Genomic DNA, 17,650 nt, shown 5'->3' on the forward strand with positions numbered 1-17,650 from the left:
AGGTTTGGTGAGGCTTTCTCCAAACTGGCCAAATACAAACGAGACAGCGATAAATAAAAGATGGTAACAAGAAATATACCAACGGATTCCTATTTCAAAGAGAGCGCGTGCAGATGAGGAGTTAGCTACTGAGCTTGCTTGGTGGCGGAAAAGTAAACCGGACGCAACACACCCGCGTTGCGACAGGTTTAGTCTGTCTAGTGTTTATACAGGACATTTGAACTCCGTGTCAGTACCTCACAGACCGGACGGGGGATTTATCATGTCGTGTTGTGCTGCATCCAGTTTAGCATCACTGATTATAATGAGTATTTTGTCGCACTGCGTCGCTCGCGTCCGTTAGACAGGGTGTATTTAACTTTCTTATTTAGGCTACTTTCTTGTAGCCTAAATAAGCATTATTTCTTTGATATTTATTTTAGTGTTTTGCAGGCGGCGTTCACTGACAGAAGTGCTCAAATAAACACGAACTGACGAGTTAAATAGGATGTGTTAGATGAGTGATTTCTAGACGTGCATACATATAAATATATCCTGTATATAATATATATAAAATATATTACATGCATGCACAGTTTAAGTCAGCTTTAATCACCCTTTTTTGGTAATTCCATGAATTAACTGACCACGACATTGCTTGCATATTAGTTTATTTCGCAGTGAATGGCCATCCCTGCCCCTACGTTAAACTGGAAAAAAATGATCGCCTTCGTTAACGAGCAAATTTTGACACTAATGTTATATATTTATTTATTTATTATTATTTAGGGTTTTTTTTCAAACACCGTGCCACCGGCGGTTGTTGGTCCATGACTACTGCGGTGTTAAAAATCTGCCACCGTCACAGCCCTACACAGGCTCACACACACACCAAACTGGACCTGGAGGTGGACACACACAGACTCTGACACAAACACACAAACCTGGAGATTGAGGTGGACAAAAACCAACACACACCAACCTGAACCTGGAGATAATAATAATATAATGTCTAGTCTGGTGGCTGTGATATATATAAACCTACCAATGTCCGTTGCCATGATTTTTGGAATGACTGATCGCGAGAGGAAAAGAGTTACGTTTTAGTTGCATAACATCGGTTAATGGAAACGCCGTCATTTTGCAATAGTTGTTTATCGATATTTAGAAAAAAAACACAAAAGTTTTGCGCGAATCTGTAATGGAAAGGCGACAGCGCTTAACATAGACTAACTTCTCAGAGTTATGTTGAGCAACAGTGTTCATTACTAACCATTCAACTCCGGATTGATTCTGGAATCTTCGCTGGGGACATAAGCATTAAGCAACAATCCGTCCTCTATGCTCATGTTTTGATTCAGATCGTGTTCTAAGAGGAGGGGCTAGTCGTGCGTGCCTCCGTTGTCAGTTTGTGAGAGGGAGGGAGCGCGCAGCGCGCAGCTCTACAGTAAAATACAATTGTACCAATATAGAGTGGTTAAAAAATCTGAATCAATCCGTGGCGGTCAGCGTTGATATTGTGGCGGGCCGCCACAAATTAATGAATGTATGGGAAACCCTGCACATCAACTGCACCTTCGGACACACGCGCATAACAGCAAATAATCCTTCTGCACAATGTTTCTCTTTTTACAACAGAAATGTGAATTCTGCCGGTATTCAGACTGTCTCATGCATACAGATACAGATTCAGGCTAAAATCGCCTACGTATGCGATTTTTTGTTGTTATTGTTGAAATTTCTAATCGTAAACACAGCCATGTTGAAGCCTGCAGTAAATGTTTTGCATTGTTATGGCAGTCCACTCTGCTTATTGTTTTTCAAGAATGTTGCACTCCTGTTTGAGTGTTTGTCATTGTGCACGTAACTTCACGCCAATAAATCATCAGAAATGGTTGACTGGTCTTTACCAATATATTGAATCTTTACATTCGTCCTGCCTGTTGTCCGTGGATTTACCTATGTTTGGTGTTATTTGCCATATAAAATGTATTTAGACATGTAAAATTGATTTTACAATTGATTCAATGATAAATCCTGTTTGATTTGAGAGACAATTGTTCATCACAAAAGTGACAACCCAAGAAAGCAAAGTAAACGTCTCTCATTTGTAGGTTGCATTGACACCTAGCGGTGGATGCAAGTAAAACAGTACCTCATTTTTTTCCTTCTCACCTGAAATAAATGCAATAAACATGTTTTTGACAAAGATTTTAATTTGTTTGTGGTCTATATAGCCTGCATCAAAATGAGGTTTGCAATTATGCGCCCGAAGGCATGGGTTGAAGACCCAGTCAGTGACGTCACGATATGCTAATTTGTTTAAATACATACCTACGTAATCACCATTACCAAAATTGACTTTTTTTTTTTTACATTGAAACTAGAAAAAAAAATATATAGATCTACCTACCGACCCTTTTTCCTTTTTTCTTTTTTTCATTATTTACTGTTACTGTAAACCAAAATAATTTTAAGGATGGTCTTATCTTCAAGAACCATGAATGCATTAAATTATTCAGAGTAAAAAAACACTTGGTTTGGCCACTAGTCTGGAAAGAGGACTATATTCTGCAAAAATTTACATTTTAGGCAGAGCCATTAAGTCATAAACAAACACACAAACAATCATATGTTGTTAATTAACACCATAACTATACTTGTAGTTTTTATTAGGATTACAAGAGTATGGCAAATGTATAAAAAAATGCACTCTCGCGCAATACACACTAACCCTAAAGCCTAGATCACATAAGAAAAAAAATCATGTAAAATTATGAGCATCAACAGGCTTTTGCATTGCATTGCTTTATATAGTTTGATTCCCAAAATCAAAACTACAAAAATGTAACATTATTGGGAAGTAGTGACAACAATGTATTTTATGCAAGTTAGTCTATTATACTGTTATAAAAAGCTCTAAATCTGCTTACAAACTTACAGAATTTGCTTCATTGCTTTTTGTCTATATAAATATCAGCACCAAATGATTTCCAGAGTTAAATGTGCCTTGCATTTTCAGTGTTTACTGACTGGCCTGACACAAAGCAGAAAGGAAAAATCCATTGTGCGACTTCTGTCAACTAATTCTGACACACACCGATGAACATGAATGACTCAGATCAGCTCATACACCTCTGCTCTGCATTTAATGCATGTGTGTGATATAGACCTTACAAATCACCACATAATTATGGTTCCTATAACACAAGCATGTAAAGCTTCGGAATACACTTGGAAAACTTTCTAGCAACCAGTTTCGATCTAATGACAAACCCATTCGCTTTTTATATTTCTTAAATAACTTGCTGAAGAATAACCTCATAAATATAATTTCACATGTGCATTTTGTGACATTTCAATACAGATATTGACGCTTTTCTTAAGCAGAGGCTGTCTGATTAGAGATTACAAAGACGCTGCGGATTGTTTGGCCTATCAAAGCTAACATATGGAGAGCTAACCAACAAAGTTTCAGCAGTTTTTGAGCATATTTAAAACAACGTGTGTACGTCTGGACGCTTAATAGACACACAAAATAGATTTTAGTAGTTAGTTAGAAGAAAATACAGTTAATTTGACAGAGTGGCAAAAAATGCTGGTTCTTAGCAAAACTTTGGATAGGGCAGGAACATAGTTAAGCAGACGGGGAAACAAAGTATACGCACCCAAGAGTTTCTTGACCTCTTCCTCGCTCATGAAGACGTTCACATTCGGCCTATTGTTATTGTTTATGCCCAGCGTGTTGCTCGGATTGGTGAGGCATCGGGCCCCTTCCAGAAACAGGAGGAGAAAGAAACCCCCCAGCCTCCACAGTACCGTATGTGGCCAACTCCGGGACACCGCCGACGCCGCGCCTCCACCGGAGCCCCGCGCTGGCAGAAACATCACAACCCACCGTCGCGGAAAAACAAGTCTCTGCGATCGAACTGAGCCACGGAACCTCATCCAAAGCTCGAGTTACTTCTTCCCGAGGGCGACATACTACTAGATTTGATGACGACGTTCTCTGTTGACCCCTCTTTTCTCTCCGTATTGTCCCCCTCACCCGACTCGCCGTCGATAGCCGTCCAGCTAACTTCTGTTAGCTCGCGCTCAATCTCAGTGAGCGCACAGGCGCGAGCGGGACCAATTGGACGTTGTTAAAGCGCTCTATCTCTCCTGGGAGAGAGTCCTTAACTTCTATTTCTTAAAATAAAAAGTCGGGGGACAAGCCACAAATATTAACATTACCCCAAACAAACAGCCATTAAAGTGTCTCTGTCCAGCTCTGTCCTTTCATGGTCTCTTCCACCCCCCGCAATCTCAGTTTTCATTGAAGTAGGGGGCGGCTGGGGGGAGGCAGTTTAAAACTAGTGCGCGCGCGCACTGACGTTTACGGGCGCGCTCCTGGGGTGGTGTATGTTTAATGTAATGATAATAATACAGGCAGGTGACAACTGTAAGCTTTTGCCTACGCCAGTTACTGCCTGTTGAATCCGTTTAATCTCAAATTCTTTTTTTTTTCTCCCTGAAATATTAAACGCGTTAAATGTGTTAAAGGAAAATGCCAAGTTAACTTAAACCAAAGTGAAAGTTAAGAAACAAAAGGAGTTAGGAATGTTCCATTAAAGTTAAAATGTAATTTGACTTCAATATTGTAGGCCTACATCAGTATATATATTTTATTGTTTTAAAATGCAGCCATAAAAAAGTATGTAGCTCTTATGGAATACAGTGAGGAATCTGTGACCTGAAAAAGACTGAAGAGATCATCTCAAACATAATATCTGAAATTAATATCACATAAAAAATGGTGGATTTTTATTTTATCAATAATGATGTCACTAAGAATTAATATTTGATACAGATTTGATGGATGTACAAGAACCTAACAGTTTGTTTCATTAAATTGCAGATGGTTGTTTTGTAATATGCAAAGAAACCATCATAAGCTCATTATAGACTCTATCCCAGTTATCATTTCTAAAATTCTGTTCTCTATTTGCACACCTTGTCTTGAGCTGGTCTCTACTTTCTCAGCCTTATACTTATGCACTTTTTTAATAGAACATGATAGTATTTTGTATATACATATGTATAGACATATTGCTATTTGAATTTCTGCAGAAAAAAAAAGAAAGAAAAAAACAAAGGGTACAAAAGCGGTATCTGGGGCAATAATAATAATAATAATAAAAAAGCTAAACATTTTTAATTATTGGTACTTACTACATATGCACATATTAGTACCTAAAAAGGTACTAAAGTTCACCTTTTGAAAAGGTATAATTTCATTGGCTTTGTAGTTGTATACTGTGCACACTGAAAATAAAGCTGAATCCAATCTAAAGTGAAATGACATTCAGCCAAGTATGGTGACCCATACTCTGAATTTGTGCTCGGCATTTAACCCATCCAAAGTGCACACACACAGAGCAGTGAACACACACCCAGAGCAGTGGGCAGCCATTTATGCTGCAGCGCACGGGGAGCAGTTGGGGGTTCAATGCCTTGCTCAAGGGCACCTAAGTCACGTTATTGAAGGTGGAGAGGGTACTGTACATGCACTCCCCCCACCTACAATTCCTGCCGGCCTTAGACTCAAACTCACAACCCTTCGATTTCAAGTCCGACTCTCTAACCATTAGGCCACGGCTCCCCTTATGGCATAAATGCACAAACTGCAGTCCATTTCTTGGTTTAAGTGCTTTCTTAAAAAGGCTTAATGAAGATAGACCAGGAAATTGATATCTGTAGCCATCTGCTTTGTGTCACCACTTACCTGGGACTGTAGAATTGCAGTTTAGTGGGCAACATCCATAACTACAACCATGGCCAAAAGTTTAGTGACAAATTGTGTGATTGTTTTCCACATTTCTATGGTATACTGAAAAACAATAATAAGAATATCATAAGTTTTAAAGGCTTTCATAGGCACAAAAATAAATAATATACAAGAGCCAGTATTTAAATGTTGACCCTTGTTCTTCATGACTTCTGCAATTCGCGCTGCCATACTGGACATTAACTTCTGGGCCAAATCCTGACTGATGGAGAACCATTCTTGGCCTTATTAGTTCTCAGAGTTGATCACGATTTGTGTTCTTCTGCTCTTCCACTTGCCTTTTGAGGACTGACCACAGTTTCTCTATGGGATTGAGATCTGTGAAGCTGCCTGGCCACGGATCCAAAATTTCAGTGAAATGATATTCGTCCCACTTTATCTCTCTTGCTTTGTGACATGGTGCTCCATCATGCTGGAAAATTCAAAGATCACCAAATTGCTCATGGATCGGTGGAAGTCGTCACTCTTGCAGGTCATTTTGATACCTTTCTTTATTCATGGCAGTGTTTTTGGGTAGAAATATGAGAGAGAGCCCACTCCCTTGGTTGAAAAACAACCCCACACATAGATGGTCTCAGGATACTTTACTGTTGGCACGTCACAGGACTCATGGTAGTGTTCACCTTTTCTTCTCAGAACAAACGATTTTCCAGATGTCCCAAACAGTCGGAAGGGAGCTTTAGAGAAAATAATGTCCAATCCTTGTTCTTCCTGTAGAATTTCAGTCTGTTCTTGAAGTTTTTCTTGGAGAGAAGTGGCTTCTTTGCTGTCCTTCTGGACACCAGGCCGTTGTCCAAAAGTCTTGGCCTCACTGTGCTTGCAGATGCTCTCACACCAACCTAATGCCCTTCCTGAGCAAGCTCTGTACTGCTGGAGACACGATTCTGTAGCTGACTCCTCAGGAGGAGACTGTCCTGGTGCTTTCTGGGACTTCCTGAAGACTTCTTCACTGCAGTCGAACCTCTCTCCTTGAAGTTCTTGATGATCTGGTAAATGGTTCTTTCAGGTGCAATATTCTTGTAGCAATTTCCTTGCATGTGAGGCCATTTTGATGCAATGCAATGACGGCTACACATTTCTTTAGAGGCAACCATTGCTAACAAGAACACAATGATTGGAAGCACTTCTTTTTCTTCCCTCCTTTTACAGCAATCAGTCTGCTCTTAAAATCTAATTATATGATAGTGATTTCACCTGACAGTACTCATTCACACTTTCACATGTGCTGCTGAAATGAGTAGGTAATTAATGTTAGGTTTTTTTTGTGTGTGTGTTTGTTTTTTGTGGAAAGTGAATATTTTGGCCAATGAAGCTTTTAGCAATTATTTAAAATGCATTTGATCACAAAATGTATGTAACTGCCAAACATTTTGGCCATAACCATGGATATTTCACAAAGCCAGACAGTCCGAAGAAATTTTGCCTGATAAAAAGAAGATTCTTAACATTTTATTTATTTTACAAAGTTGCGACACCTTGTGGTAATTTACGGTCTAGCATAGCCTCATCGGTTATTTTTCCATAAAACGCAAATCAGTTTTCTGTAGATTTCTGGATAAGAATGCCCCAAAATAAGGTTTATCATTTAAAATTCCTTACATATTTCTATACATGTTTCATATTACCCCCTACCACCTAAGCTTTATTTATTTTTTCCTGTAAAAATGAAGAGACCATGAAGTTTTAACATTTTTATTATTAAAATATTCAACTACAAAAACAGACTATAAACACTATTTACATAGTAGCTAGCAGACAGATTTCTGTTAAATAAACAGAAACAATGGTATGAGATTTTCTTTACAGTAATTTGTGTGATCTTGCTGTGGGAGAGAACCAGGTTTGAATGAATGGTTGAATGAAAATGCTTGAAGGCTTTGAAGACTGAACAGGCAATGATTCAAAAAAAATTCCCTGAGGGACTTGATGGCCACTAGATGTCAATATCACATAATATTTACATTTGAGGTATGCTATTTGAGGCAGATAAATCCTAAATCATATGGTCAAGCTCATCTACAGATCTGGATCTGTAAATTAACAAATATACACCCATAGGACAATGTAGCCAATAAAAGGTGACCAGTGATGCAAAAAAAGGGTCAACAATGGTAATGCATCCTCATTTAAACTAAGACTAAGAGAAGCAATTACTCCCCAAAGCTGTCATTGATTAAGCCTCCTAAAACAGAAAATCAAACACATTCAGTATGTGGCAATATGTTTTTCTCCATTTCTATGAGATATAAAATATACTTACCATTATTGTTGTTGTTTTTGAGTTCTTCTGTCTGATGAGAGAGAGAGAGGGGAAAAAAGGTTGTTTAATTCATATACTCAGCATTAATACTCCCATCTGTGCCATGATTTAAATTGTGCATATTAACAAAGTCACTTTCCACCACATGTTTACATCAGCTTAAGTACAATGGAACATGGAAAAACTGTGTATAATGTTTTATACATTATACGTACTTGGAGTCTTGAGCAGTACTTTCTTAGGCAGCAAAGGCTCGCAGATCTCTCTAAAACAAACATCCTGCTGAACTTTATAAGTCCTTTTGTACCTGAGGGTTAAAGCATGTACACAGCAAAAAAGAGAACTATTGGATTAGACAGGACCAAAACAGGACAATAGACATATCCAGACAGCAGACACTTACAAATAATGGCAGACACCATCCTCCCATACAGGCACACTCTTTGTTTCAGAGTAAAGGCGAGTACATGGGTGAGGTACTCGCTGACAATCTGCATACAACAGGGTAGGGGAAAAAACAAAAACAAAAGGTAGATTTGACTAAAGATATTTTTACAGGGAAAGCTACTAAAGATTATATTATTTTTCATTTTGTGAAATTATAGTATAAGAGGATTTTATTTTTATTTTTTCAGACTGATGCTTTTTAAATTACTTTGGTGAAATACAGATTCTGGTGTCTAGGTGGTGGGATAATAAATAAATAATAAACAAAAATAATAATAAATAAACTTCTTCATTTTGGCATTTATTAATGATTCAGTGGTGTGTGTTTGCACGCTTGTGTATGAACAGACATGGTTATACTAACATAGCTCACACCGTCTGCCCTTGAAACCAGCGGCACAGTTGCAGCTGAATGACTCGTTGATCTGCGCACATGTTCCTCCATTCTGGCAGGGCTGAGTTCTGCAGTCTTGGGATGATTCTGAAATTTAATGAAATGTTTTTGGATAAAAACACATAAACACAATGCTTAGTTTAAACATTGGCGAGCTTGCAGCTTTTTCATGTTTGGGTTTATTTAGCTGCTCTTTTAAATACACAATCACATTCGCATAAATATGGATTTTGAAACAGCCATAAGTGATGTTTTGGGGGGCTGAAACCATAACAGACTGCTGATAGATGTGGTTTGTTTATAGTGACTGTCAAGCTGAAAACTATTCAGAATACATGCAGTGGTATTTTGCCAAAGTCTTTCTCTCAGCTGGGACCAATTACATTTGAATTAGTTTGAATACCTCCAACTGTTAAAACATTCTCCTGTTTTAAGAACCACATACTCCCTGTCTAAAGTTAATCAACAATTTTCACTTGTCTAATAATAATCTTTATGGTGTTTTATTGAAAGATCACCTACCAGATTTACCCGTTGTCACTTCTTCAGGAATTTCCAGAGCTAGACTTATCTTATTGGTGGTTTCTTCCATCTTTTCTAATTTGATTGGAGGGTCAGGCTCTGTTTAAAAGAGACAGTGGCAGACATTAAAAAATCCATTTTAAAAATTGTTTATGCAAGGGACCCCTTCATAAAATATCAAAGCAGTTATATACAGTATTCTCATATATAGTTACCCATAAGCTGTTTCTTTTTTCTTTTTCTTTTTTTTCCCAAAATTAATTAAAGGGTTACTTCAACACCAAAATGAACATTTTGTCATAAATAACTTACCCCCATGTCGTTCCAAACCCGTTTTGTGGTGGAGTATCCCTTTAACTGACTTTTATTTTGAAGTACATTGTAAGCTAGTAAAACCACATCAAATTATTAAAATATTTTCCGAAAAAGAATTACTTTGTAATGTTAACAGTGTACCCTATACACATATTTCGTAACATTAAAACTGATACAATAATCACAATTAATCTTATTGATTTCTGTCTTTAAGAGAATGAATAATAATAATATTTATAACATCAAATTTGGCAAATGTCCTAAAATGATTGTGTTTATCATCCTCAGTTAAAAAGTTAACTTTGACAACCCTAGGAAATATTATGTAAAATAGTTTTTTCTCAAGTTTCCCACTTTAAATGTTTTTTTTTTTTTTTTTTTTTTTTAAATAAAACACATTCATTTATTTTACATATTTGTTCATCTAAAATAATTTAAAACAACATAACTTTATTATAATATTTATTATTTATAATTTATTATAATAATTATTATAATTTATAATAATTTTAAACAACATAACAACATACATTACCATTATACATGAATTAATTACTGACTTGTGTGGTGTCTGATGGATTTATGAGGAAGGTTGGTAAATTTAGCTGTGATTCTCCCTCTTCTGTCAATAAGCTCTGTATATCTGAAAAAGAAAACAAACACAGAACTCATAATTCTATGCATGGCTTCCCAGCATAGCGTCTATAATTGCATTGTTGCATTTATACAGTGCTATACCTTTGGGACTCTTCAAGGAGTTCTGTGCGGTCATCTGTGCCTCCGTCTTGAACTTGTGTCAAGGTCTGTCCTATCTGGTAGTCCTGTCCTCCCTTAAGTCTGTCACCTCTGCTTTGGCCCTTTGGAACTGGTACTGTGCAATACACGATACACAGATGGGTCACAATGACAAAGACATCTTTGCAATCTGCAGACAAGCAGTCATCTTAAATATCGGCGACTCACGTGTGGTGAAGGCTAGGTGTTGAGGGATGCTCTGAATGTTGTCCTTGCCCATTTTGCGTAAAGCAGTGAGGGCAAGTCGGTAATGTTGTCCTGGAATGAGATCTCGTAGTGTATAAGTCCTTAAACTTCCATCAGGTAGGTAGCGGCTACGGGTGCTAAGGCCTCGAGTAATATTGACCACAAAACCATCTGGAAGACTCCGAGGATGATGGTCCCATGTGACCCGAGCAGAGGTGGGGGTGATGTGAGAGAGGGAAAGGTTCTGAGGTGGAAGCGGCCCTGATGGAGAAAACAATGTAATGTGGTGTTACTACAGAGGCGCATGTGTTTGTAACACAGAGCTGAAGAGATACTCACTGGTCCAGAAGTGCAGTGGCCCAGCAGATTTGCTAGTTGATGGTAAGTCTTCAGGGCGCAGACCACTCTGTGTGACTACATCTACTGTGTACATCTGACCTGGGAGCAATGTGCTGTGGGTTATACACAACTAATCAGTCAAATATGTGTTTTTCTTTTTCATATTTTAAACCTTTAGGTGATCTCAGAATATTGTATCAGTATGTATAATTGTATGTAATGTTTTATACAGTCTATGGAAGTGATGCACCACATTTTCAGAAATGAGAAAAGTCAAAAATTCAAATTCAGAATTTAATTGGGAAGGCTGAAATCATTAAATGGTGACGTGCATACACTACAACAGGTAAGCATGTCAGCAGGGTGTACACACTTCACCATGACCAAAAATGATGTTAGAGTATGCAATAGCCTATGTAAAATTAATTCACCTGAAATATCAAGAGGCACCTTGTTGCAAAATAAATTTACTCTGATTGGTTCAACAGACCTAATTTTGACAGGATCGAAAATGAGGCTGTGAGGGATTGAAGCGCAATTGCAAAAGACTGTCTATACCTTATAGCCTTGTTTATGATCCATGCTAAATTCAATATGGTGTCTAACCTGACTAAGGTATCACCTGAGAACATCACACCCTGAAGAGTTCATTTACACATATTTAATTACTGAAACTTTATTTTTGGCTGTGTTTTTGGCTAAAAGAAGACTTTAATATTGGTTTTGGTTAAAACAACAACAACAACTGCATTATATACCTAAAAGAGAAGAATAAAAAGAAAAATATTTATCTTGTTTGTCACAGGTTGTCACAGGCTAGATGATAAGAATTTTCATTTTGGGGCAAAATATTTCATTAAAGCTAAGCTTATGAAAAGAACATTGTCAACATTTCACATTGAAATATTATGTGCTACTAAATGTTAATAATTTTCCCAATAATATTATTATACTTTAAATCTTTAAACACGTACATGGATGAATCATTCACAATAAGAGCTCTCACATGCATTGACAAAATAGAAAAACTGCCGCCAAAACTGACGAGTAATTAAAAAGTGATCCGCAATTAAAAAGTTATCACTGCAGAACCAATTAACGCCAAAAAAGGAATAAAACTAACTGTAATTTATTTATTTATTGATCATTTTAATTAATTAAATAATAATGTTTATTTATTTTATTTTTTTAAGAAAACACCACTCTTCCAGGTTAACATAAGAGTGGAACTGATTATAGTTTTTTTGTTCCGTTCTGTGGTAAATAGATAATTACCAAGCTCATTACATTTTTGTCTTGTTAAATTCAATCAAAAATCCTGTCATCATGTACTCACGTGAACACTTTTTAAAGACTATATTTAATTTTTTTTGAGTTTCTTTACTATTATTCTGCCCTGAAAAATACAGGCAAGCATTTTTCTAGTGGCCAAAACGTGTTCTTACTACAAGATGGAGATTGACATTGTGCAAATGTTTAAAGAATCACATTTTCATATGTGAAAATGTGTTGGTAGCCACTTTACACATGCTGCCTTCAAGTGTAGCCTACATTCGGAAACTCAAAACTTATTATATTATGACACATTATTTGGGGGAACAAAAGGGGGAACAATGTTTAATTATGTGCTCAGAACTTGCGAATATGACATTTCTGAATGCCCTTGAAGCCTTGAGCAGACTAGATGGGCAAATTACAAGATCATTCTCTTAAGACTATGCAGACTTGTGTTTTCTTTTACCGCGTGTATGTGCTGACCTTGTTCTGTGTCATGACTGACCTAAAGGTGTACTCTGTGACGCTGCTATTGAGGACAGCTGTGCGAGGTCCACTACCATCTGCAGGCACCAGGGACACCCGAACCTGACTGACCCCAGCATGGTGGCCAACATGCACCAGCCACCGCATCCAAACCTGAGAGGACGACACATTCACTACCTCCAGCTGTTCCACCTTACGTGGCCCTGAGACAGAACAGGAGAAGAGTATGCCAGTGAATACTCTACATGTACATGTTAGTTTAGCACTATTATTAACTGAGAAAAATAATAAGGACCAAAAAAAAAAGGTTTTTAAATAAATAAACATATATTGCAATCCTGCTGTCACAATGTGCTAAGGAAACTGGATATGACATAATAACCATGTAGGTACAGAAGAAAAATTGGGAGCTCTCACTTGTGCGGATGAGAGCGAAAGCTGGCTGGCTTATGTCATTGCTGTTGGTGTTGCGTTTGACGGAGAAGGTGGAGATGTTGTAAAGCTGTCCGGGGTTCAGCCCCTGTAGTACGTAGGTAGAATGCTGCTTTTCCAGGAAGTCTGTCTTCCTCTGTCCACGACCAACAGGAGCAAAGGCAACAGCAAAGCCGCTGATTAAATTCTGAGTGGCATCTGACTGATCCCAGCGTAACTCGACTTCATTTTCTTCTACCCGCAACACATGCAGGCCAGATGGAGGCAACAGGTCTGAGAACAGTGAAAGTATTTGCTATAAATAACCTAGTTACCCGCCAGTGATTCTTAACTAGTGGGCTGCAGTATGAGGTAGCTTAATTTTAAAAGTGATTTCTAGATAAAATGCCCATGGTGTTTTTTATATTTTGTTAAATAATTTAAATGTTTCTAGCTATGCACAGAAAAAAAAATTGAATAGAAATTGTGAGTAAAATAAATACATGTAAATTCACTGGTTAAATAATAGGGATCCCTGAAGAACATTCAGCTATTAAAACTTTTGTAATTATGAAATTTAATACATATTTATTATTTTTAATTTAAATTATAATCATTTTAGTTACTTAATTTAATATTTGGAAACCTATTAGTCTACATGGGGGCTCTTCAAAAAATTCTTGTGGACAATGAGGAATTAACCCTTGGAAAGGATAATAAACTAAAGCTCTAAACTATGAAAGGAAAATTCATTTGTTATGAATACAATACATACATACAAAATACAGACCAAAGAATGCATATATTTTAAGTTTGTAACGGTAACACTTTAGAATAATGGTCCATTAGTTACGTAATGTTAGTTAATTAATTAATTAACATTAACAAACAATGCACAATACATTTATTAAGTAAGATTAATAAATGCTGTAGAAGGAATGTTCTTGCTTAGATCATGTTAACTAAAGTAGTTAATTAACATTAACTAATGGACCATTATTCTAAAATGTTACCTTTCTAACAAGTAACGAACTTCCCATGTCTCTGAATAATTAATAACTTCCCTGGAAGCAATTTAACAAATTGCTTTGCTAGTAAAAAACACCCAAACTCTGAATTCCATTCTATCTAAATAGCTAGTTTATTGGATATGAATGGATATGAGTTGATTTTGAACAATGGAAGATCAGGAGCTGACCTCTCTCACAGTCTCTCCCTGTGTGGCCCACCCAGCAGGCGCAGCTGTAGTTCCCCCTTCTATCACTCCTACAGATGCCTCGGTTTCCACAAGGCTGCAGGACACACGGGTTCTCCACTAGACGGCAACACAGGACCAGATGAGACCTTACATATCTGACAGGTGCATAACTAATATATAAGACCTCAGACTTCCAGAAAGTGGAGGAAGGGTACACAGATTTCACTGACAATTATAATTTTATTCACATCAAGAAAACTATTTTGAGCTTGTGAGGATTTTGATTAATTTAGATCAGTTTAACATAGCAGAAGGCAGCAGGTTATAGCAACAACATCAATTGCAATTGTAATACTTCTTGTTTATTTGTGATGTACTGTGCACTTTTTCAGAAATAATATTTAATAATGGTTAACATACATGTCTGGCAGTGGTCTCCAACATAACCTTCTTTACACACACACAGATGGTTCCTCCTGTAGCCTCGGCATACACCTCCATTCAAGCAAGGGTTTGGCTCACATCCATCCTGTTCTGCAGAACAAACACACATCTGTATCATAAGATGGAAAATCCTTCATTCTGACAGGAGGGCTGTTTGTAGGTGATAAAGTAAGTGTGAAGTGTTTTGTGTATTAAATCCGATGTACTGTAAGTCAGATTTAAGGGGAAAGCAGATCATGCAGAATGACAAAAACAGTTGCAGATACAAGCTGGAATCAAGGCTCAACAAAAACCATTTTGATGTTTTACAGTGTCACAGATAGTTTAACTGGGATTTGTTTGTTTTTTTAACACTGATCAACAGACAAATAGTCTTCCAGGCCATTTTTTTTTTACAAATGGGTTTTTTCACACAAACAAATTTTTTGGCATAAGATTTAAGTGTTTGAGTTTAGCAGATGAACCTTTGGCAGCAATTAATAACATCAGATTTGCACATCTGGACACTGCAGTTTTTCCCCATTCAGGTAACATGGAGACTGAGTGTACAGCCTTTTTCCAAGCCGACCTCTGTTATCTGCACAGATTTGATAATCAGAGCTGTCAGTGGTCTCCTGCACAAGTCTTCCTTCATCATAGATCATCTGTGTCACAGTGGCTTCGATAGTCATTATCATTCAGTGATTTAGTTATATATTAAAAGATTGTCAAACTTATAAAAGCAATTATTTAATCTTTTCACATTTCTGACATTTTTATATTTTTTTAAGATCATGTTGATCACATTTTGAAAGAGTGTTGCTCTGTTGATCAGTGGGGAAAAAAAGCCTAATTAAGTCCACTGTGATTCTAGGCTGTAAGACATCAAAACAGTCAATGTAGTCAGTGTTGCAAGTTCAGAAAATGTCAGACTTTACAGAATTTTTGGAAGGTTTTCGGAAGTTCACCGGATATTTTCCACCCCTTTGCAACCCTAATAGTATTGAACATATTCCTGATGATGTTACCTATCTCACAGTCCTGTCCGGCATAGCCCTGCTGGCAGTGACAGAAGTAAGAGCCAGGCTGATCCTCACACGTACCTCCGTGCTTACATGGCTCAGGAAGGCATTCATCAATGTCTGTCAAAACATTCACAGAAATCTGAACTTAAGCCAGGTTTGAACAATATCAAAATCTAAAATATATAAAAATGTCAATATGGCAGAAGATAAAGAATTAAGAATAAGCAAGAGACATGCAGTATGTTACCTGTTTGACAGCGCTGTCCGGTAAAACCATCTTCACATTCACACAGGTAGGAGGCTACCCTATCACGACAAGTTCCCCCATTCATACATGGATGAGACAAACACTCGTTTATCTCTGGGGAAAAAGGGGATGATGAGAGTCACTCATGTACAAATCCCCTAGTACATGGACCAGGAAAACACACACGCACGCACGCACACACAAACACACACACACACACACACACACACACACACACACACACACACACACACACACACACACACACACACGCATAAACAAAACCTGATGCACACCCACACCACACACCACACACTACATAAATATACACATTTTGTGTTCAAAGCATAATACTGCATGTTCTTGATCAGGAAGCACTTATTGTAGAGCCCCATCCATGGTTTGGTGTCCATTAACAACAAGATGAACAGAAATCCAGGTACAGTATTTGGATTTATCCTTGTCTCACTGTGTACTTGGCCTATTTATTTCATATGATACAAATGATGTAGTAGCTAATGTTGCCAGAGCAGCATCATACTTTATGTCCCACAGAGAGACCGCAGAATTGCTTTGTGTTTAAAAACTCTGAGTTGTATACCAAGGCCAGACTACTTTCTGTCAGCACCCTGACACGCTATACAAACTTTATGTTGGTTTCAAACTACAATTTGTTTTAGAGTGTTTCTACCCGTTTGACATTTTGTAGGCTCATCAGCTCTTCTTCCCAGCATTCCAAACCAACCGCCCATTTTGGAATGTTGGTTTCAGGGCAGGACAGTCTTGGGTAAACTTTAAACAACAAGGGTTTTGAATCTCCACTAACCTTCACAGACTGGAGGCTGGCTCCAGGACTCCTGGCTGCTGCAGATGCTCTGGGTGTCCCTTGGAAGGGGAGTGTAGCCTGGGTGGCATACATATGAAGCCATGGAGCCTGGAGCAGTGGAGAAGTACTGCACCTCTGCGTGCTTGACTTTCACAGGGGGGCCACAGTCTGGACCTGCAGTGTGCACAAACAGTGTGCATGAAAAGTCATTTTCATTATGCTAGTGTTGTCTTATCTAGTTTTTCAATAACTCAGGTTTTTTGGAAATAATTATAATAATTATGACAAATAATATAAACAAACAGCCTGTTGGCAATGAGTCAGGATTGTTAAATAATTTTAAGACTTATTTCTGATAAATGATTACATCACATTTATGAATGTTACTTTGATATAAGCTACTAATATAAATGTATTTTACATAAGGTATAAGCTATTTGCTATAAAAAATAAATAAATAAAAAATAATACGTAGAAGCAGCAAAAAATTCTAACCGAGAGAAAGAATTCATCCAACTAAGGCTGAAGATTTTCATTTAGTTAATTAGAACACTTAAAGAGCAAACGCAGTGACAAAGGCCTACACTGCAAACAAAGAATGTCAGAAACACTATAAAACAAAATGAGCAGTGGCAGCAACAGATATTTGTTTCTCTCTACGGAAAAATTATTGCTTTTCCTGAAAACATAAAGAA

At 37.4% G+C, this 17,650-nt stretch overlaps 2 protein-coding genes across 5 annotated transcripts in view; both read right to left on the minus strand.

Annotated features, from left to right (window-relative positions):
* The window catches only part of LOC132151903 (tyrosine-protein kinase RYK-like), a 68,044-nt gene extending 63,739 nt beyond the window's left edge, over positions 1–4,305 (minus strand). For both annotated transcript variants that reach the window (XM_059560423.1, XM_059560422.1), the window contains exon 1: positions 3,648–4,305. In XM_059560423.1, coding sequence (XP_059416406.1) covers positions 3,648–3,927 — 280 coding nt within the window. In that variant the 5' untranslated portion in view covers positions 3,928–4,305. The remainder of the gene's footprint in view (positions 1–3,647) is intronic.
* Positions 4,306–7,484: 3,179 nt separating this feature from the next.
* LOC132151904 (sushi, nidogen and EGF-like domain-containing protein 1) overlaps positions 7,485–17,650 on the minus strand; it is a 49,558-nt gene continuing 39,392 nt past the window's right edge. For 2 of the 3 annotated variants that reach the window (XM_059560424.1, XM_059560427.1), the window contains 17 exons: positions 16,956–17,129; positions 16,130–16,243; positions 15,886–15,999; positions 14,855–14,968; positions 14,435–14,551; positions 13,243–13,530; positions 12,845–13,028; positions 11,065–11,177; positions 10,708–10,986; positions 10,483–10,615; positions 10,305–10,387; positions 9,430–9,528; positions 8,878–8,994; positions 8,470–8,557; positions 8,282–8,373; positions 8,067–8,097; positions 7,485–7,988 (listed from right to left, as the gene is read on the minus strand). In XM_059560424.1, the coding sequence (XP_059416407.1) occupies positions 8,069–8,097; positions 8,282–8,373; positions 8,470–8,557; positions 8,878–8,994; positions 9,430–9,528; positions 10,305–10,387; positions 10,483–10,615; positions 10,708–10,986; positions 11,065–11,177; positions 12,845–13,028; positions 13,243–13,530; positions 14,435–14,551; positions 14,855–14,968; positions 15,886–15,999; positions 16,130–16,243; positions 16,956–17,129 (2,138 nt within the window). In that variant the 3' untranslated portion in view covers positions 7,485–7,988; positions 8,067–8,068. Of the gene's footprint in view, positions 7,989–8,066; positions 8,098–8,281; positions 8,374–8,469; positions 8,558–8,877; positions 8,995–9,429; positions 9,529–10,304; positions 10,388–10,482; positions 10,616–10,707; positions 10,987–11,064; positions 11,178–12,844; positions 13,029–13,242; positions 13,531–14,434; positions 14,552–14,854; positions 14,969–15,885; positions 16,000–16,129; positions 16,244–16,955; positions 17,130–17,650 lie in introns of those variants that run through there. The other variant, XM_059560426.1, reaches the window with a different exon arrangement.

This window comes from Carassius carassius, chromosome 10, assembly GCF_963082965.1.
Source record: "Carassius carassius chromosome 10, fCarCar2.1, whole genome shotgun sequence".
Lineage (NCBI taxonomy): Eukaryota > Metazoa > Chordata > Actinopteri > Cypriniformes > Cyprinidae > Carassius > Carassius carassius.